General features: G+C 34.4%; 5 protein-coding genes across 6 annotated transcripts; 2 read left to right on the top strand and 3 right to left on the bottom strand.

The window, feature by feature from the left end:
- Positions 1-134: 134 nt before the first annotated feature.
- On the bottom strand, positions 135-1850 carry LOC115891433. Its single transcript, XM_030911885.1, has 2 exons — positions 1709-1850; positions 135-1647 (listed from the first exon to the last, which is right to left on the bottom strand). Exons 1-2 carry the CDS (start codon positions 1804-1806, stop codon positions 405-407), a joined length of 1341 nt encoding a protein of 446 aa, XP_030767745.1. The 5' UTR covers positions 1807-1850; the 3' UTR covers positions 135-404.
- Positions 1851-2761: 911 nt separating this feature from the next.
- On the top strand, positions 2762-5672 carry LOC115891434 (myrosinase 1-like). Of its 2 annotated transcripts, XR_004051840.1 has the most exons (6): positions 2762-2952; positions 3340-3428; positions 3802-4331; positions 5000-5133; positions 5216-5313; positions 5374-5672. XR_004051840.1 is itself a non-coding variant. In XM_030911886.1 (5 exons), the coding sequence occupies exons 2-4, from the start codon at positions 3417-3419 to the stop codon at positions 5124-5126; spliced, it is 669 nt and encodes a 222-aa protein (XP_030767746.1). In that variant the 5' UTR covers positions 2762-2952; positions 3340-3416; the 3' UTR covers positions 5127-5133; positions 5216-5672. The 2 variants fall into 2 exon arrangements, 1 of the variants encoding a protein (XP_030767746.1); XM_030911886.1 differs by having other exon boundaries at positions 5216-5672.
- A 5557-nt stretch (positions 5673-11229) lies between these two features.
- LOC115891429 (gastrulation defective protein 1 homolog) lies at positions 11230-19611 on the bottom strand. The gene is made up of 7 exons (XM_030911878.1): positions 19292-19611; positions 18917-19235; positions 16096-16585; positions 12182-12435; positions 11922-12124; positions 11690-11864; positions 11230-11584 (listed from the first exon to the last, which is right to left on the bottom strand). The coding sequence occupies exons 1-7, from the start codon at positions 19487-19489 to the stop codon at positions 11337-11339; spliced, it is 1887 nt and encodes a 628-aa protein (XP_030767738.1). The 5' UTR covers positions 19490-19611; the 3' UTR covers positions 11230-11336.
- A 157-nt stretch (positions 19612-19768) lies between these two features.
- LOC115891432 (charged multivesicular body protein 2a) lies at positions 19769-20746 on the top strand. Its single transcript, XM_030911884.1, has one exon. The coding sequence runs from the start codon at positions 19883-19885 to the stop codon at positions 20570-20572; it is 690 nt and encodes a 229-aa protein (XP_030767744.1). The 5' UTR covers positions 19769-19882; the 3' UTR covers positions 20573-20746.
- On the bottom strand, positions 20723-21641 carry LOC115891431. Its single transcript, XM_030911883.1, has 2 exons — positions 21105-21641; positions 20723-21049 (listed from the first exon to the last, which is right to left on the bottom strand). Exons 1-2 carry the CDS (start codon positions 21550-21552, stop codon positions 20739-20741), a joined length of 759 nt encoding a protein of 252 aa, XP_030767743.1. The 5' UTR covers positions 21553-21641; the 3' UTR covers positions 20723-20738.

Below are 21641 nucleotides of genomic sequence, written 5' to 3'. Positions count from 1 at the left end.
TGTCCTGTAGAAAGAAACTTTAGTTGAGTTTTGGTCCAGTTTTTTCTATGTAGGAAGTTTTTGTATTTCCAATTCAATAAAGGATTGAGTACATTTCAAGCATTTAAGCCTTTGGAAGATACGGGCAACTTTCTTATAATCAAGTAACCCTGTACATGCCTTAAAGTCTTTAAAATGGCGAGCCTTCATCTGAATTATACAGTATGGTTTTCTGAGGTTGACTTTCAAGAGAAGTCGTATCAATGACACTGGAGAAAAGTACTCACTTTTTTTAAGGACTCGTTCAATGGCACTATGGACACTATCTATCTCCTGGACACCAGAATGCCCAGGTGTTGAAAACTTCATGGTAATGGTGCCTAAGTTAGGGTGCTCTTGTAAAAAATATGATACTGCGTAGGACATCAAAGAGTTTCTGTTTTGTGGAACACAACTATCACTCCACAATACAAGTTGGTGAGATTTGGATTGTCATCAAATACCCTTTCCAAGATTGTTACCACAGCACTGGCAATGTCATTGCCACTTCGTCCCATAAACATTTCGTGCCAAACAGCACAGTATACTTTCTTTGTACTTGACAGGATAGCTGTTAGATTATATACATTAAACTTACTTCTATAGTAAAAACTACTGATTTCTGCTCGAGGACATGACAGAACATTTTGTAAGTCAAAACATAAAATAACAGTGTTTTCATCTTCCTTGTCAGTATTTTTTTCATTTCTGCATGCTCCCTTTTCTATGGAATGTCTTGAATATTCTTCATTTTTCTCAGTGGATAGTCTGTTCTCTATTATTTGTAGCTTTACTTCCTCACACAAGTCACATCTGTCCTTCTTTGATGTATGGAAAAAAAGGTTATATTCGTTGCTAAAAACATGCCTATAAAATGAGTCCTTAACAGGTTGCTTATTTTCTGACTTGCAGAGATCCACATAGAGCGAATACATTTTTGCAATGCTAAGGTTTGATTCTAGGTACTCTCTACTACTATTTGCCCGGTAGTAGCGAGACTCCACTTTGGGGAAACTTTCGATGTGCCTTTTAAGAAATGTTTTGTCATCATCATTGATACTGTGTTTCACATGTCTTCCTTGCCTGCTCTCTTTAGGTGTGTTCGACACGATGTCCTTTCCTAAATGTACATTATATATTGGAGTCTGACTAATACATAACGTCCCCAGATAAAATAGCTTGCACACCTCAATCCTTTGATCCGAGACGTTAAAATAATAGCGAAAAGTATGTTTCCGGCGACTGTTTTGTGCATTTTTTCCTTTTCTATGCCTCTCTACCAAAAATTTTTGGGAAATGGTGAGCAAAAATAATTTCTTTGCGTGTTCATCAAGGGTATAATAGTTTTGAAATATGATGTTTCTCTCTTGATCGGAAATAAATTTTTGGCATCCGTGAACGCAACTAGTTAAACAGTTCTTTTTGGTCAGCACGCTTTTTGCAGGACCTAGTTTTTTTCGTACAGACATGTACTCTTTTCCTTCATCATGAGCTTTTTTCCTCACATTGCACGCCCAAGACTTTGGATTCCTTGTCCTTTTTCGAACATTTTTCTTCCCCTTGGTTTCACCTTCACCATCTTCTGCTGTGACAATATGGCCCCTTCCTTCCATAATTTCTTGGTTTGAGCTACAAACACATAAATTAAATAAAAAAATAAAGATTGATGATGATATTCAAAATACCAAACCTGCTAGTGTCTGGCGATGAATCTGGAAGATATTCCTTGTCTACATCAGAATCATCACTGCAGTCAAATAATCTAGCATTTTGTGAGCTCTCTCCCATTCTAAAATAATATTATCTTATAATACCCTGATTCTATAGATTTGAAAAAAACTCACGTGTCTTGTTAAAGTCGACGACGTTTCTTTTCAATTTGAATTGTTTTGAGATCATCCTCACTATCTGAGAAACTATCCATCTTTAAACTACTACTAATTGACCCTTCAATCACGTATGCTTCGGCAAATGAAACTATAACATAACCTAACTATTGAAAAAGTTGAAAACACACATACAACTATGTAACTCATGTAGGTACTTATCCCAGAAATTTTCAGTGTAACAAAATTGTATGTGGCACATACAACTTTGTGCTATTATTTTATATGTTTAAATACATACACTTATGTATTGCTGGTTGTCTAACCCTGAACATTTCAACATACGACTTTGTTATACCAGGTATAGATAGACACATGCACATACAACTTTATAATCCCAAAATCTCATTTTTAAAAAAAGCTGTACAGGGTCCTGCTCTTTGTTCTTTGGGTGGAACCCTCAAAATAATTGATACATCGTCTTAGGCTGTAAGTATAAATGCTGAATTTTTGGCCAACGTCCAGCCAATTAGATGAAGTATACATCGTGTCCATACTAAATCCTTACGTATATTAGTCTTTTTGCATAATATAAATAAAAGATTTCACACCCTCCGCATAGAAGTTGAAACCAATGTAAATCAAACTTCCTAGTAAAAAATCTGGTGTATATGTGATATATTTAATTATAATCGCCATATGTCTAATTTTCGGCACCTGCCTCCAACATATGCATTAAAGTGCATTTTTTTGAGATTCAAACTTTTTTTTTTATCTGTTAATATCCTTTCAAAAGTTTTTTTTGAAAAATGTTACCACTCTTTTTTTTAGAATCACCATCAAGTTCACCATCACCATCAAGAATCACCACAATTTAAAATACGTGACTCTTTTTCTGTTAATACTTTTATCTGTTAATAAAAGGTAAAAACCTGGCTTACCATAAACGAGCCTGCCAGCATCTGCGTGGATACCTACGAGAATGGAGACGGAGCTCCGGGAATCGTATCCAGAGGCGTGGGCAGCTACATTTGTGGGAAAAACGTGTTAATAGCGCACGCCAAAGCCTACAAAATATACAAAGACGAGTTTAAGCAGTCTCAGAGAGGTGAGTCAGTCTTGTAAATTTTTTAAATCGGTCTAAAAAATAGTGTACCAAACTTTAGCAGATAAAAATAAAACAAAAAGTTTTTATTTACATAATATGTCCTAAGTAAAGGTATATAAACATAATATGTTTCGTTTATTTTTAAGAACATTGATAAACTATTTTCTTTGAAATTTCGTACTCTTACACATATTTTACTGGATCTGTGTCTTTTATATTTATCTGCTTTATCACTCACTGAGTTAGTTTGGTGGTACACAGTTTTTTTACATCCTGTATATGCAATACACCAACAGAGTGATGCTTTTTTTATGATTTCTTTTTAAAAATTTATGATTTCTTTTAAAATACTCTGTATACAGCTATTTTATATTGTTTGTTGTTTAGGTAAAGTGGGCATTACCATTGATTCCATATGGGCTGATGCCAAAACGCCAGATGATCGGGATGCTGCGAATAGGGAGATGCAAATGTCGGTAAGTTTAACGAAAAAGAAACGGCGTCGGAGTTGGCTTTGATTTTCCAACTCGACGCCATTTTTTTTATATATATACCGGGTATGCGTCTCAAAAGTGGGTCTTGTTTATTTTTTCAGTTAAAAAAACTTAATTTGGTATGTTAGTATATGACATAAATTAGGATTGATTGACGTATTCAGTTGTTTTTAATCACTTCCTGTTTCACCGGAAATGACTACAACTTTTGATATAACGTGATCAAAAACACTTTAATACGTCAATCAATCCTGATTTATGTCACATACTAACATACCAAATCTCGTTTTTTTATCTGAAGAAATAAAAAAGTTATACCGGGTGCGTCTCGGTATAATACTTTCGGAACTTTCAGTTCGGCTGGTTCGCCCATCCCATATTCTCCGCCACTGGAGACTATCCGGACGTCATGAAATCCACCATAGCCGCCCGCAGCCGAAGCCAAAACTACTCGACGTCCAGACTACCGGATTTTACCCCCTCGGAGTTAGATTCCCTCAAAAGATCCGCCGATTTCCTCGGCCTGAACCACTACAACACCTGGATGGCCTATTCCAAACATTTTCCCGTCTCCGAGGTGTCCTTCGCCGCGGACAAAGGCACCGGATTGGTCAGGGATCCGAAATTGCGCGATCCCACGTTGGCACCCGAAGGCTTTAGGAAGTTGCTGAACTGGATCAAGGAAGAGTACGGGAACCCGTTGGTTTACGTGACGGAAAACGGCGTGGGGGATTCCGGAGGAAGTCTTGAAGATCAGCACCGTGTGACGTTTCTGCAGGAGTACCTGCACGCTCTGTTCCTGGCCGTGGAGCAGGACGGATGCAACGTGCAAAGGTATACCGTGTGGAGTATCATGGATAACATGGAGTGGACTGCTGGATACACGTGAGTTTTTCAGTCTTATACGGTATTAAGAGAGGGAAAGTAAAGTATTATAAAATAAATTATTGTCCCTAATGTTCCAGAGTACTTTTTTTTCTTGACGAAATGGCGAATGCGCCTATTCAAGGAAATTTTACAATTGCCTGAATTATTAAGGTAGAAGTACGATAATTCAACTGGTTATAGATAAATACCGTATGGTCAAAAAAAAAACGGCGTCAGCGATGGTTATGAAATGAAGATCGTTTTAATTTATATGTAAATTTATATCGGAAATATCATCGATCGTCATTTCCCAGCCAACTGGACGCCGGTTTTTCGATCATACGGTATTTTATAAAAATGTAATGTATTATTTAAGCACAATATAAATTGAAATAATATGTATCAATTATTATATTGTGCATTTATTTAATTGTATGAAATTATATCTGTCCCCCTTCAAAATTATTTTATATGTTCCTTATGCAGAAATAAATTTATTAAAAATAATTGTTTTTCTTTAAATTATAACTGTTTACAAGAGTAACTATAATTTCCTCCTGATAGAACTTTAAAATTATCCGATTTTGAACAAAGATATATAGCATTTTATTGCGACCTCAGGCATATAGCATTTTATTGTGATTGAATTGATTTCTTTTATATATTTTTTTTCTTTTATTTTTCAGTGTTAAATTTGGCCTGTACCACGTGGATTTCAAGAGCCTCCGAAGGACAAGAACTCCGAAAAGTTCGGCTTATTTTTTCGAAGGTTACTGTAGTGCGCTGTCCGATGTGGAGGTTTCTCTGGTATAGCAATATGGTAAGATTTTTTTTTACATTTACTGATTATACTATCTTTTAATTTGATGATAATTAATTTACTTTGTATAAATTATTTTTAGGTACCACTGCAGTTAAGAAATATATCCATTAAATCAGAAGGACACAAGCAAGAAGTATCCAGAGTAGATATTGTTATGTCATATATAATATATGTATAGTAAGTCTTAAGTTTATTCCTAATTTGTTTAATATTACTTTTATCACATTTATATTGTAGCTATGTAGCCAGAGTACTGAAAAATAATTTTAAGTGGAAGATCTTAGAATTAATTTACGAATCAAGTTTTTTTTCTTGACGAAATGGCGAATGCGCCTATTAAAGGAAACTTAATACTTAGAAATTGCCTGAATTATTAAGGTAGAAGTACGCTAATTCAACTGGTTATAGATAAGTATCGTATGATCGAAGAAAAAACGGCGTCAGCGATGGCTATGAAATGAAGATCGCTGTCATTTTATATGTAGATTTATATGGGAAATATCGATCGCCATTTCCCAGCCAACTGGACGACGTTTCTTTTCGATCATACGGTATTTTATAAATGTAATGTAATATTTAAGCAGAATATAATATGTATCATTTATTATATTGTGCATTTATTTTATTGTATGAATTATATATGTTCTTGTCAAAATTATTTTATACGTTCTTTATTCAGAAATAAATTTATTAAAAATAATTGGTGTTTTTTTTAAATTATTGAAACTGTTTATCAAAGTAGATATAATTACCTCCTGGTAGAACTCGAACATTTTCCGATTTTGAACAAAGGTATATAGTCTTGGATTTGTATCAGGATCACATAAGAGCGAGGAGGTAATTTTCGTTGATGAATTTTAGCAGGAGCATCTATACCTCCTCGCACTTATGTACTCCTGGTAGCAGGTCTCTGATTTGTACGAAATAAAATATTTTTCTGCCAGTTTCGCCAAAAGTCGAAGAAATCTTAAATTTGTATCAGGATCACATAAGAGCGAGCAGGTATTTTTCGTTGATGAATTTAGCAGGAGCATCTATACCTCCTCGCACTTATGTACTCCTGGTAGCAGGTCTCTGATTTGTACGAAATAGAATATTTTTCTGCCAGTTTCGCCAAAAGTCGAAGAAATCTTGGATTTGTATCAGAATCACATAAGAGCGAAGAGGTATTTTTCGTTGATGAATTTAGCAGGAGCATCTATACCTCCTCGCACTTATGTACTCCTGGTAGCAGGTGTCTGATTTGTACGAAATAAAATATTCTTCTGCCAGTTTCGCCAAAAGTCGAAGAAATCTTGAATTTGTATCAGGATCACATAAGAGCGAGGAGGTATTTTTCGTTGATGAATTTAGCAAGAGCATCTATACCTCCTCGCACTTATGTACTCCTGGTAGCAGGTCTCTTATTTGTACGAAATAAAATATTTTTCTGCCAGTTTCGCTAAAAAGTCGAAGAAATCTTGGATTTGTATCAGGATCACATAAGAGCTAGCAGGTATTTTTCGTTGATGAATTTAGCAGGAGCATCTATACCTCCTCGCACTTATGTACTCCTGGTAGCAGGTCTCTGATTTGTACGAAATAAAAAATTTTTCTGCCAGATTCGCCAAAAGTCGAAGAAATCTTGGATTTGTATCAGGATCACATAAGAGCGAGCAGGTATTTTTCGTTGATGAATTTAGCAGGAGCATCTATACCTCCTCGCACTTATGTACTCCTGGTAGCAGGTCTCTGATTTGTACGAGGAAATAGAATATTTTTCTACCAGTTTCGCCAAAAGTCGAAGAAATCTTGGATTTGTATCAGAATCACATAAGAGCGAGGAGGTACACCGTTGATGGGTAGCAGGAGCATCCCCTGCCTCTCCTTGCTTATGTACTCCCTGATAACAGGTCTCTCTAATTCTGCAGGAAATAAATATTTTTCTGCCAGTTTCGCCAAAGTCGAAGAAATCTTGGATTTGTATAAGGATCACATAAGAGCGAGGAGGTATTTTTCGTTGATGAATTTAACAGGAGAATCTATACCTCCTCGCACTTATGTACTCCTGGTAGCAGGTCTGATTTGTACGAAATAAAATATTTTTCTGCCAGTTTCGCCAAAAGTCGAGAAATCTTGGATTTGTATCGGGATCACATAAGAGCGAGGAGGTATTTTCAGATAGATTCATCAGCAGAAAAATACCTCCTCACTTTTATGTGATCCTGATACAAATCAAGATTTCTTCGACTTTGGCAGGCTGTTTCGTGCAAATCGAAGACCGAAGTACATAAGTGCGGAGGTATGAATAACCCTGCCATCATCGGCAAAAACTGATCCGGATATTTCGACTTGAAAGTACGACTGGGTACGATCAGCTGCTGCCCGAGGTATGGGGAGGTATGGATGGCTCACCTGATATCAACAGCACTATAGCAGCGCTTGTGATCTGTGCAAATCAGACAACGAAGGCTGGCGAGGCATTTCGTACAAATGGACAACACCGGGAGGCCTGCGGAGGGTAAATCGGCAACATCCTCATGTGATCCTGATAAGTAGCTTCGACAACGAAACTGGCTGAAAGAATGACCTAGGTACCGCACCTGCCGGGAGCACATAAGTGCGAGGAGGAAAAGATGCTCCTGCTAAACCATCGGCAAGCTCTTCGCTGTATGTGATTCTGGTAAATCAGATTTCTTCGACTTTGTGGCGCCTATTTCGTACCAAATCAGAAGAACCTGCTGCAGAAGGCCCTGTGCGGTATAGATGCTCCGCCAAGGTCATCGGCAACTCTTCGCTCTTTTGTGATCCTGATACAAATTTAAGATTTCTTCGACTTTTGGCGAAACTGGCGAAAAATATTTTTATTTCGTACCAAATCAGAGACCTACTACCAGGAGTACATACGTGCGAGGAGGTATAGATGCTCCTGCTATAATCAGCTTAGTATCCTCGCTCTTAACGTACGTAACTTCAGGAGTACATAGGAGCGAGGAGGTATAGATGCTCCTGCTAAAATTCATCAACGAAAAACACCTCCTCGCTCTTATGTGATCCTGATACAATTCCAAGATTTCTTCGACTTTTGGCGAATCGGGCAGAAAAATATTTTATTTCGTACAAATCAGAGACTTGCTACCATGAGTACATAAGTGCGAGGAGGTACTGATGCTCCTGCTAAAATTCATCAACGAAAACACCTCCTCGCTCTTTTGTGATCCTGATACAAATCCAAGATTTCTTCGACTTTTGGCGAAACGGGCAGAAAAATATTTTGCCTGTACAAATCAGAGACCTGTTACCAGGAGTACATAAGTGCGAGGAGGTATAGATGCTCCTGCCAAAATTCATCAACGAAAACACCTCCTCGCTCTATGTGATCCTGATACAATTCCAAGATTTATTCGACTTTATGAAACTGGCAGAAAATTATTTTATTTAGTAATAAATCAGGACCTGTTACTTAGAGTGCACATAAGTTCGAGTAGGTATAGATGCTCCTGCAAAAATTCATCAACGAAAAATACCTCCTCGCTCTTATGTGATCCTGATACAAATCCAACATTTCTTCTATCTCTTTTGGCGAAGCTGGCAGAAAAATATTTTATTTCGTACAAATCAGAGACCTGTTACCAGGAGTACATAAGTGCGAGGAGGTATAGATGCTCCCGCTAAATTCATCAACGAAAAATACCTCCTCGCTCTTATGTGATCCTGATACAACTCCAAGATTTCTTCGACTTTGGCGAAACTGAAAATATTTTATTTCCTGTGCCAAATCGGAGACCTGCTACCAGGAGTACATAGGTGCGAGGAGGTATAGATGCTCCTGCTAAATTCATCAACGAAAAACACCTCGCTCTTATGTGATCCTGATACAAATCCAACATTTCTTCGACTTTTGGCGAAATCCGCAGAAAAAATATTTATTTCGTACAAATCAGAGACCTGCTACCAGGAGTACGTAAGTGCGAGGAGGTATAGATGCTCATGCTAAAATTCATCAACGAAAAATACCTCCTCGCTCTTATGTGATCCTGATACAAATCCAACATTTCTTCGACTTTTGGCGAAACTGGCAGAAAAATATTTTATTTCGTACAAATCAGAGACCTGCTACCAGGAGTACGTAAGTGCGAGGAGGTATAGATGCTCATGCTAAAATTCATCAACGAAAAATACCTCCTCGCTCTTATGTGATCCTGATACAAATCCAACATTTCTTCGACTTTTGGCGAAACTGGCAGAAAAATATTTTATTTCGTACAAATCAGAGACGTTACCAGGAGTACGTAAGTGCGAGGAGGTATAGATCCTCCTGCTAAAATTCATCAACGAAAAACACCTCCTCGCTCTTATGTGATCCTGATACAAATTCAAGATTTCTTCGACTTTGGCGAAACTGGCAGAAAATATTTTATTTCGTACAAATCAGAGACCTGTTATTGTGAGTGCTAAGTGAGGAGGCAGATGTGCTCCTAAGTAAAATTCTATCAACGAAAATACCTCCTCCCTCTTATGTGATCCTGATAAAAATCCAAAATTTCTTCGACTTTTGGCGAAACTGGCAGAAAAATATTTTTTATTTCGTACAAATCAGAGACCTGCTACCAGGAGTACATAAGTGCGAGGAGAGATAGATGCTCCTGCTAAAATTCATCAACGAAAACACCTCCTCGCTCTTATGTGATCCTGATACAAATCCAACATTTCTTCGACCTTTGGCGAAACTGGCAGAAAATATTTTTATTTCGTACAAATTAGAGACCTGCTACCAGGGAGTATCGTAAGTTCAGGGAGGTATAGATGCTCCTGCTAAAATTCATCAACGAAAAACACCTCCTCGCTCTTATGTGATCCTGATACAATTCCAAGATTTCTTCGACTTTTGGCGAAACGGCCAGAAAACTTTTTATTTCTGTACAAGTCAGAGACCTGTTACCAGGAGTACATAAGTGAGGAGGTATAGATGCTCCTGCTAAAATTCATCAACGAAAACACCTCCTCGCTCTTATGTGATCCCGATACAATTCCAAGATTTCTTCGACTTTTGGCGAAACGGGCAGAAAAAAATATTTTATTTCGTACAAATCAGAGACCTGCTACCAGGAGTACATAAGTGCGAGGGAGGTATAGATGCTCCTGCTAAATTCATCAACGAAAACACCTCCTCGCTCTTATGTGATCCTGATACAAATCCAAGATTTCTTCGACTTTGGCGAAACGGGCAGAAAATATTTTATTTCGTACAAAACAGAGACCTGCTACCAGGAGTACATAAGTGCGAGGAGTTATAGATGCTCCTGCTAAAATTCATCAACGAAAAACACCTCCTCGCTCTTATGTGATCCTGATACAAATCCAAGATTTATTCGACTTTTGGCGAAACTGGCAGAAAATTATTTTATTTAGTACAAATCAGACCTGCTACCAGGAGTACATAAGTGCGAGGAGGTACAGATGCTCCTGCTAAAATTCATCAACGAAAAATACCTCCTCGCTCTTATGTGATCCTGATACAAATCCAACATTTCTTCGACTTTTGGCGAAGCTGGCAGAAAAATATTTTATTTCAGACAAACTGTGAGACCTGCTACCAGGAGTACATAAGTGAGGAGGTATAGATGCTCCTGCTAAAATTCATCAATGAAAAATACCTCCTCGCTCTATGTGATCCTGATACAAATCCAAGATTTCTTCGACTTTTGGCGAAACTGGCAGAAAAGTATTTTATTTTGTACAAATCAGAGACCTGCTACCAAGAGTACATAGGTGCGAGGAGATATAGATGCTCCTGCTAAAATTCATCAACGAAAACACCTCCTCGCTCTTATGTGATCCTGATAAATCCAAGATTTCTTCGACTTTGGCGAACTGAGAAAAATATTTTATTTCTCAGATAAATCAGAGAGACCTGCTACCAGGAGTACGTAAGTGCGAGGAGGTATAGATGCTCATGCTAAAATTCATCAACGAAAAATACCTCCTCGCTCTTATGTGATCCTGATACAAATCCAAGACCTTTGTTCAAAATCGGAAAATGTTCGAGTTCTACCAGGAGGTAATTATATCTACTTTGATAAACAGTTTTAATAATTTAAAAAAAAACACTAATTATTTTTAATAAATTTATTTCTGAATAAGGAACGTATAACATAATTTTGACAAGGACAGATATAATTTATACAATAAAATAAATGATACATATAGTATTATATATATTATTCTTGTTTACTCTTTTTCGACTCTGGTTCGCCTTCATCTTCTTCTGGAGAATTCGAGTCCAACACCATTTTCGGCTGCGTTTTCGAATAGGCTGGCGTGATCCAATATGGATTTTCTTCGGCCTCTTTTGCATATTTAAGAATGGCCTCTCTGGGATCCTGGTCATCATCCACTCGCTTACTTAACCCTAAATTCCTTATTACGTAGCTGCTCAGTGTACCTCCGCTAGAGGCTACTCTACCACCTAAAAAAAAAAATTAAAGCTCAGTAAAAAAACAAAAAATGAAAAAAAATAAAATAAAATAAAATAAAAAAATGTAAACTAAAATAAAACTGCAAAAAATGTAACCTTGTCCAGACGTTATAGGCAAGTCAGGTCTCTTAGATTTCACCGGATCTAGCCTATCTTTCTCCATTTGTTTCCTGCTTGTTTTCCTACGTTCTTGCCTAAACAATGGTAATGCGTGGGGCGTTATCACTTGCTGACTACTCATCACTTCGGAATGTTGAGCCTTCCTATGTGTCTGTATAAAAAAAATAATTATTACCGTCCATTAATTACCAAGTATATATAAAACAACCTTCACTACACATAGGGTAACGCCTCTCATACTCCTATTTCTATCGTAGAAACACTTTATTTGACCGTTGCCAGTTCCTACAAAAATCTGATTCAATCTGGTATGCCAGTTAATTTTTATTGTATGCGATTCGGTCACAGGAAGTTTTTTCACCAGTTTGAAATTGTTCACATCGTAAAAGTTGATGTAACCCATTTTTTCTCCTAAAAAAATGAATAAATACTTTAAAAATATACTTAAAAAACCTCAATAATAACAACCTTTCTTAAGGGACATTGCTGTAACGGCCAATTTATCGTTGGGACTAAAAATAGCGTCGGTTGTGTCGTATCTGGCAAATAAGTCTCCCACTTCGTGAACCGATTTTTTTAAATTTCTTACGTCCCATAACTTTAAAGTTTCGTCTAAACTCCTTGTTAGAAGATTATCACCGACGTGTGAGTATGAAATGCACGTTATTTCGACAGGTTGGTGAGCTTTTCTCACTTGACTTGCCGGCGCTACAGAACTTTTTCTGTAAATAACAAAAAACAAAAATATAAATAACAAATAATATATACATAGGAGAACCAGTTTGTATTGAAATTTTGTAAGCATATGTAGGTTGATCTAGAGTACTTTTTAAACTGTTTTTTTTTCTAATTTATTTATTAATGACCTCAAAACAGTACAATAACTGGCACCGAGGCCTAAATACAATTTTTATAAATATATCTAAAACTTTAACAAGTGAGATTATACAATAGCAATTTCAAAAATAGGAAGTCACATTATAACAATTTTATATCTATAAGTTCAATTTATAACAATGTTTCATTACTGTTTGGTTTTGTAAAAGTCTTTTAATTGTTTACTTAGTTTTGGGCGTTCTTCATTTTGGATTGTAGTTGGAAGATCATTAAATGTTTGGACACTGGAGTATACTGGAGAGTCTTGACATGTTTTTGTAGCACTATACCTATTTCTGTATGTGATAGTCACTGCTTTTATTTAATGCAACATTTGTTTTAATAAGTTTATTTTTTATGTAATAAATTAATTTAGATTGTTCATATTGTTTTATTTGTTTAAGATTTAAAAGTGGCACTTGTTTATATAACTGCTTAGTCTTAGTAGGAGTTCCATAATTAATTGAAAAAATAGTCTTTATCGCTTTGTTTTGTGCTCGTTGTAGCCGTTCCATCATGTATTGACTTGCAGTTCCCCAGCATGGTATTAAATATCTTAGGCGAGGCTCTATTATTTATACTGTTATAGAGTAGATATTTTGTTGTGGTATTTAATTGATGAGCGCACCCTTTTATTGATCCGAATTATCGGCGCAATTTTTTGTATAACATTTTCTATATGAATGTTCCATGTTAAATTATTTGTAATAATTAGCCCTAGATATTTATAGTTAGTAACTTCTTTTATATATACATTATTTAGTTTTACATTAACTTTACATGAGTTTTTACCTCGTTGATTTATTATCATATAAACAGTCTTATCAGTATTTACAGTCAGTTTGTTAAAGCACAGCCATTTAAAATATTTGTTTAGATCACAGTTCAAGTTAGTTTCTAACGCATCACATGACTCTTCAGTACGAACAAGTACAGTGTCATCTACAAACATGAAATACTCAAGTCCAGCAAAATTCAAACTATGTACAGGGTGGGTCAAATTCGACGCTTTTAAATGGAAACGCCCTTTTCTATAGGAGATAGACGAAAACTAATATCGGTGTCTGGAGCTCAATTTTCATCAAAAACATGATGGTGAAAACCGCACATCAATATCTGTTACCGTTTCCGAGTTAGGGGGTGTTTTTCAAAAATGTGCATTTTTAACAAATCGCTGTAACTTTTTTGCTATGGAAAATTTTGTATTTCTATGAAAACATTTCCAAAGCACCTTTTTACGTAGAATTTAATGGTTTAAGTATAATTTTTTTAAAATTAATTATTTAAGAGTTATCAACAGAAAAATTGATTTTTTATTTGGGACACCCTCTATATTTTTAATTAACTGTAAAGAATTTAAAATTACCTTTCCAAAAATATAGCACACTTGATATTTTGTTATAATCCCCTTCGAAATACAGAATTTTTGAAAGTTCGCCACTTTTAACTATAGTAGGCTTTGGACCCCTTATTGCTGATATGCCCTTAATGGAACTCGAAAACATATTTTTCCAGCAAGACGATGCACCGCCTCTGAACGCTGAAGTTATCAGCAAATTTTTGCAGCCAATTTCAAGAATAATTGAATAGCTTACCAAGATCCCAGCCGTTGGCCGTCGAGGCCGCCTGACTTAGTGCCCATGGATCTAATCCTATGGATATATTTGCGGAAGAATAAAGGTTCCTTATTCCGTATAATCTAGACAAGAATTAGAAATACTTAGCAGTTATGAGAGAGTATCTTTCACCCCTACTGAGTTAATGAATTCCGCGAGAAATGTTCAAAAACTGCCCCGTCTGTCCCTAACAGAAGACGGTTAATAAGTCGAACACCTGTAGCAAAATCTCATGTCTTGGTTTGCTATTTATTTTTATTGTTATTAGATATAGTTTAAATGTGTTGATGTTGGTTAAATATATTTTAAATTGTTATAAAATTCTGCATCTCTCATAACAAATATTATTTTCGTTTTAATTGATGCTCACAGCTTGAATATTTTGCATTATAGCCGGTGCCGTTCAAAGCCTACTTATTTAAAGCGGGCAAAATTTTATATACTCTATATTTCGAAGAGGAATCGAGCAAAGTATCAAGTGTGTTATATTTTTGGAAAGGTAATTTTAAATTCTTTCAATAAACTAAAAATATACAGGGTGTCCCATATAAAAAATGAAATTTTCTGTTGATAATTCTTAAATTATTAATTTTAAAAAAATTATACTTAAACCATTAAATTCTAAGTAAAAAGGTACTTTGGAAATGTTTTCATAAAAATAGAAAATTTTCCATAGCAAAAAAGTTACAGCGATTTATTAAAAATGCATATTTTTGAAAAACACCCCGTAACTCCGAAACGGTAACAGATATCGATATGCGGTTTTCACTATCACGTTTTTGACAAAAATTGAGCTCCAGACACCGATATTAGTTTTCGTCTATCTCCAATAGAAAAGGGTGTTTCCATTTAAAAGCGTCGAATTTGACCCACCCTGTACATATAGAAGGTATTGTAAAGGTCCCAACACTGACCCCTGTGCAACCCCCACTCTTGAATATTGTTCGTCACTGCATGTGTCATTTACGATTGTGGTATTTTTTCGATTTGTAGAGTAGGATTTTGTAATAAGTTCTACAGGGTAAAGAGTTCTACAGGGTGTCCTCAAAAAAAGTTACATATCAAAGTTGTGTTTTTTTGTAATGGAACACCCTATATATTAAGTGATTTTCGGATTCTTGGAGAAAAATAAAGGTAAGTTTTATTAGAGAAGTATATAACTAAAATGTAAAGTTTTTGATATATTTAACATTTTCTAAAAATAAAGAACAATTTTTAAATTTGAATAATAGCTACCTAAATTGGAATTTACCATTTATAGCCTAATATGCAGTTAAAATAACTATTGCTCTTTATATCAAACTAGTTGAAGCCTGACGCATCCGCCACAATATCAGAAAAAAAAAACTTTTTATTTTTTTTAACTAAATGAAAAACAAAAAATCCGGCGACGACAGTTTTTAGAAGAGCCAATAAGCTATCTTTTAGTAAAAAAGCAACTTTCTAGAGCAAGTCGTTACTTCAGTAGAGACGACACAGATAAACATTAGCATTTTATATATGTAGATTAAAAATTCCAAAAAATTATACAGGGTGAGACAAGATTAATATTGAACATTGGTCACCATTAAAAACAAGTTTGGTTTGGTTAGGTTAGGTTAGAAACACCCAGTATATTATTATGATAATATTTTGAAGATAAAAAACATTTACTCTTCATTTTCACAAAATGTGAAATATGTCAAAATCGTTACATTTTAGGCATATGCTTCTTTAATAAAACTCGCCTTAATTTTTTTCCTAGAATCCAAAAATCAATTAATATATAGGGTGTTCCATTATAAAAAACAACTTTGATGTGTAATTTTTTATGCTCCCAAAATTTCATTTCAATACAAACTACCGTCGTATGAGAGGCGCCACCATGTATGCTAATAAAAATAAATTTACCTGAAATCCCATAGTTGAATTGATCCATCCGCACATCCACAGGCTATTACTTTGCCTTCCCTATTATAAGTAACCGCTGTCGGGGACGCTTTTAACCCGTTTTGAGCCCTACACTTTATTATCTGTTTGTGATTCTTCCCTCCATCGTAAAAGTCCCATGTACGGACCGTACCGTCCGAACTTGTAGTTAAAAATTCCTCCTTCACTGTTGGATTAAACATTCCGGCAAGGAGGGCAGCTGTGTGACCTTTGGTTCTGGCCATATCCGTTATGTACATATCGCCTTTCACTGTTTCTAACTTTTCGAATCCATCTCTATCGATAATTTTGGCTTGACTCGCTCCCGAGATAACAAGAACTAAATCGCCAGTGCTAGAATAATGCAAACCTCTGATTGGGTGGTTGTCTGCTGGCTGTAACGTGCGGAAGCTTCTTAAATTTGAGTCCATTCCGGCGAAATCCCAAAAACTAACGTCATAATCGACAGAACCTAGAATTTGTTAAGAAATACAAAACTAGAGAATAATTGTATTGGGGAGGCGCAGCAGAGGAAGTGCGTGCGTATTATTGCAGGGGTGGGTTACAGGGAGGATTGTCGTAATTTATTTAAAAAATTTAAGATTTTAACTTTGCCCTGTGTGCAGTGTTTGTTGTTCGTCAAGCAAAATCTTGATCTATACAGGTCACATGAATATTTTCACAGCTACCCAACAAAAAATAATAGCAATCTTGTACCGGACTTTTGCCGGCTTGAGAGATCCAAGAATGGTTCAAGATATTTGAGCATAAAGTTTTATAACCTGGTACCAGCTAGAATTAAGGCTCTTAATTTTAATCAGTACAAAACAGAAATCAAAAACTACCTTATGATTAATGCATTTTTTTCTTTTGAGGAGTACTTCAGTTCCGGCTTTAGTCTGTGATTTCATTTGTTTCTATATTAGTGTTTGTGTGTTGTATCTGTTCATTTATAACATATATTTGATATACATATTTGTTTTAATTTTAAGGTTTTAATGATTTTCTATTGTTTAATTGTATAAATTTTATTTTATCAAATTTGTGTATTAATGATGCAATGTAAAAACAACAAAAAAAAAAACTGTAGAAACTAAATTCTTATCAATTTTTATCATTTTATATACAGGGTTGTTCACCACATACGAGACGGAGTATTGTAGCTAAACGATTATATTTTTACAAATTTCAAGTTTTGGGTTCGACAAAGGACTATTAGAGGTACAATTTAAAAATAATTTACAAGATACAGAGTGTCCCAAATAAGTAAAAAATATCAAAGTAGTATTTTTTTAAATGGAACACCCTGTATATTATTACATTTTTAGTTTCTACGATTAAAATAAAGATAAATTTGATTAAGGTTTATTACACTTAAACCTTACTGTTTTTGAAATATTTTCAATTTTGTGAAATTGCAGTAAAAATTTTAAGGCTTCATTTCTCCAAGGGTATCAAAGTTTTTAATACTAAATATTTACTGAAGTTTATTTATTGATCAGTTATTGTGTTGCAATAATAAAATAATACTACCTTATACAGAGAGTGTCTAAAAATTTATTTTAAATAATTTATAGCTTTAAACGCCAATAACTTGTTTAATTTAATTAGAACGCCCTGTATATTTTAGGAGAATCAGATGCACAATTTAATTGTCTATCAAATTGTATTACACCATTTTTACCTATCCCTTCAAGTTTTCGTAGAAAATGCATTTTCTTATAATTTAGACCTCATTCATCAATATACCCATGGAATATTGACATTTTATTATTGACACCTATGGAATATTGACATCATATATTGACACCCATGGAATATTGACATCATATATTGACATTCTAGTAACATTATCGTTTTGCTAAAAACAATAATGTTGTATGCAAAAATAAACTATTTAAATCTTTATAACAGAGTATACCATTAATTAAATATAGCACCGTTATTTCCGCCCGTATACTAATTAATTACATACTTAATTGTATTCGTTAATAAATTATTCTAAATAAATGTGGATTTGAGTCAGAAGTCAATATAATAATAAGTTATCAAAATTAAAGTCTCTGTTGTTATAAATAAGCATTTATTAAAAAATGAAATATCATTTTTAAGGTGTTACTTTTTATCACACTGTCTAATACCTAATACCCATACAAAATTCAGTCTTTTTTAGTATTTGGGACAATTATTATTAATCAATGCAGTCAGTTAATGTAGTTGGAATACTGGAATCATATTAATTGGTCCTTTTTAACAAATATTTAAACAGTTTTTTTTTTTATTTTTTAATGAAATAAACGAATTATATCCACAATATTAGTATCTGTACTCATTAAAAATTTGGTACATCTTTAAAAATAATCTAAAATGTCAATATTCCCTTAGTACCCTTGGAGGAATGAAGCCTTAAAATTTTTACTGCAATTTCACAAAATTGAAAATATTTCAAAAACGGTAAGGTTTAAGTATAATAAACCTTGATCAAATTTACCTTTATTTTAATCGTAGAAACTAAAAATGCAATAATATACAGGGTGTTCCATTTAAAAATATACAACTTTGATATTTTTTACTTATTTGGGACACTCTGTATCTTGTAAAATTATTTTTAAATTGTACCTCTAATAGTCCTTCGAACCCAAGACTTACAATTTGTAAAAATCTATTCGTTTAGCTACAATACTCCGTGTCGTATGTGGTGAACAACCCTATATATATATTTTTTTGACTTGTAAAAATACTTTTCTTGTATGTTATTACTAATAAATAAACTAACTAACTAACTAAAAAAATTGGATTATACCTGATGCCAATCTTGCACCACTTGGATCAACTGTAATCGCTGTAACGGCTTTTGTGCCATGTTGCATACTAGTTTCATGCTTTAAAGGTATAAAATGCTGGTTGTCTGTATCACTATCGTCCTCGGTTTGACTGTCACTTTCGTCATCATCTTTTTCCACTTTTCTAACATTGTTTGTAAAAAATTTGGGAATAGGTGGTCCAATTAAATCATCGTCTTCATCACTGTCGCTGTCGTCATCACTATCCCCAACAGGTTTACTCTCTTCTGGAGGTTTGGTAACCTCACGAGCAGTTGCTTTCACCTGGACCATCATTTCCTAGACATTCACACATTAGTATACACTTTTGTTACAAAAATAATAAAGAAAAATACCTCTATGTCAAATGTTTTAGCCTTTTTACCGAAACTAATGATTCCCATGACATTTTTCACATCTTGGCTCTCTTTGTCATCTTCTAAAACTTCTATAGCTTTGGGGGGGCCAAAAGTACCGATCGGTTGAGACGCTTCGGCCTTTTCAGACTTTTCTCTAAAATTAGCACTTATCTTTCCAAATGTAATCTTTTTCATCTTTTCTTGTTTGTTGATCAAAATTCTACTGTAAAATGGAACAAATAAACAACATTTTGACGTTTAAAACTGTGGTTGTTGTTAAGATCTTCCTCTTTTTCATATTTTAGGCCACAGCTTCGAAAACCACATAGCCAGTATAAAAACTGACAGTACATGTAAAAAAAAATATTTAAATGAGAGTTTTTCCAAACCCATCCTTGAAATTAGATTAAAATTATATATGATTGAAATTTAGAAAGAATCTATGGACAATAAATGTCAAATATCACTGGAAATTAATAAACAAATGCCTCATCTATGCGTCATCAGTCAACTTGGAATTTCAGTAATCAAGTTGTTTTTCTGTAATTGAAGAATATTAGATTTTTATTATAATTTGCTACCTTTAAAATGGAGTGGCTTTTTGGAAAGAAATTAACACCCGAAGAATTGCTTCGGAAAAACCAAAGGGCTTTAAACAAGGCTATGCGAGATCTGGACAGGGAAAAACAGAAAATGGAACAACAGGAAAAGAAAATCATAAACGATATTAAAAAACTAGCTAAAGAAGGTCAAATGGATGCCGTCAAAATTATGGCTCGCGATTTAGTAAGGACTAGACGTTACGTTAAAAAATTCATGCTAATGAAGGCAAACATACAAGCCGTATCACTGAAAATACAAACTTTAAGGTCACAGAATGCAATGGCCCAGGCAATGAAAGGAGTTACCAGGGCTATGGCCAGTATGAATAGACAGTTAAATTTACCGCAAATACAGAGGATCCTGCAAGAATTTGAGAAACAGTCTGAGATTATGGATATGAAGGAAGAAATAATGAACGATGCTATTGATGATGCGATGGAAGGAGATGATGACGAAGAAGAGAGTGATGCAGTTGTTAATCAAGTTTTGGACGAACTAGGTCTACAATTGACTGATACTTTATCTGGATTGCCCCAAACTGCAGGGGCTCTTCCTGCCAACAGTAGTAAACAACCAGCTGCAGCTACAGCAGTTGCAGGGGGTGGTGCTAGTGGTGGTCTCTCTGATGCCGATGCAGATCTACAGGCAAGATTAGATAATTTAAGAAGAGAATAATAATTTCATTGTTTACCAGAGTATTTATAAATATATACCTTTTTTAATTATTTTATAACATTATTAGAATAAATCCAGCTTATTGTGATAACAATAAAAATATTTTAATGTACTTTACGATTGTTAGTTCAAAACAAACTATTGTTTAAGATATAATAAAAAAGCTTTATTGAAATCTTGTTTTTCGTGAACAATCCAAATGAGAATCCAGAAGAATTGTTTTATTGATGAGGCCCTCGTTGTCAATTTTTATATTATTCCAACAGTCTTCGAACTGGTTTTTGAATGCTTCCGTCAAATGATAATTTGATGTGAATATAAAAGATTCATAGTTATTTAATACTGAACTACTGGTAAGATTCATAGATCCCAAGCACATGAAACCACCTGTATCACTGAAATCTTTAACGGCAAATTTATGATGCATTATTGTGTCTGTGGAGCATGATGATGCGACGTAAAATTGATATTCTACACCTATAATAAAAGCTGTTTTAGGAAAATTCCTTTAAAAACCCTATACATAGTTTACCTTCTTTCATTAATTTTTGTATAACATCTTTATTGCTGTTTGTGTGAAGGAAATTATTTATTATTCGTATTTTTACTCCTCTTTTAACAGCTTTGAGGATTTCTGAACTAATAGAATTCACATTAATGATCATCATGGCAATATCTAACGATTCCTTGGCAGTACTAATAAAATAAAGGATTGGTTCGTAAAGGTTCTCAAATCTATTTTCTCTTATAAAATTTATATTATTCATATGCTGAGGCCATCCAGTAAATCCCTTATTTGCTTTGTAAGTGATTGTACAATTGTGTCGTCCATGATACAGTAATAAATCATCGTGTTCCTTTTTTAATTGTTTCCAGTATGAAAAAAACGACTTCCACGAGTATATTGGAATAACTAAGAGAATACTAGAGGTAACAATAGTATATTTGTGATCTAAAATGTCTCCTAAATCTAAAAACATAATTTGAAATTTGAATTTTAAATAGATTTTCTCAGGTTAGAAATTTTTGACAATCATATGATTAGGTGATTGTTAGGCAACTCAAAATA

The sequence above is a fragment of the Sitophilus oryzae genome, unplaced genomic scaffold (genome assembly GCF_002938485.1).
Source record: "Sitophilus oryzae breed Bouriz unplaced genomic scaffold, Soryzae_2.0 scaffold_1181_pilon_pilon, whole genome shotgun sequence".
Classification (NCBI taxonomy): domain Eukaryota; kingdom Metazoa; phylum Arthropoda; class Insecta; order Coleoptera; family Curculionidae; genus Sitophilus; species Sitophilus oryzae.
Note: the sequence above shows the minus strand (reverse complement) of the source record. Positions and strands in the feature narration are given on the sequence as shown.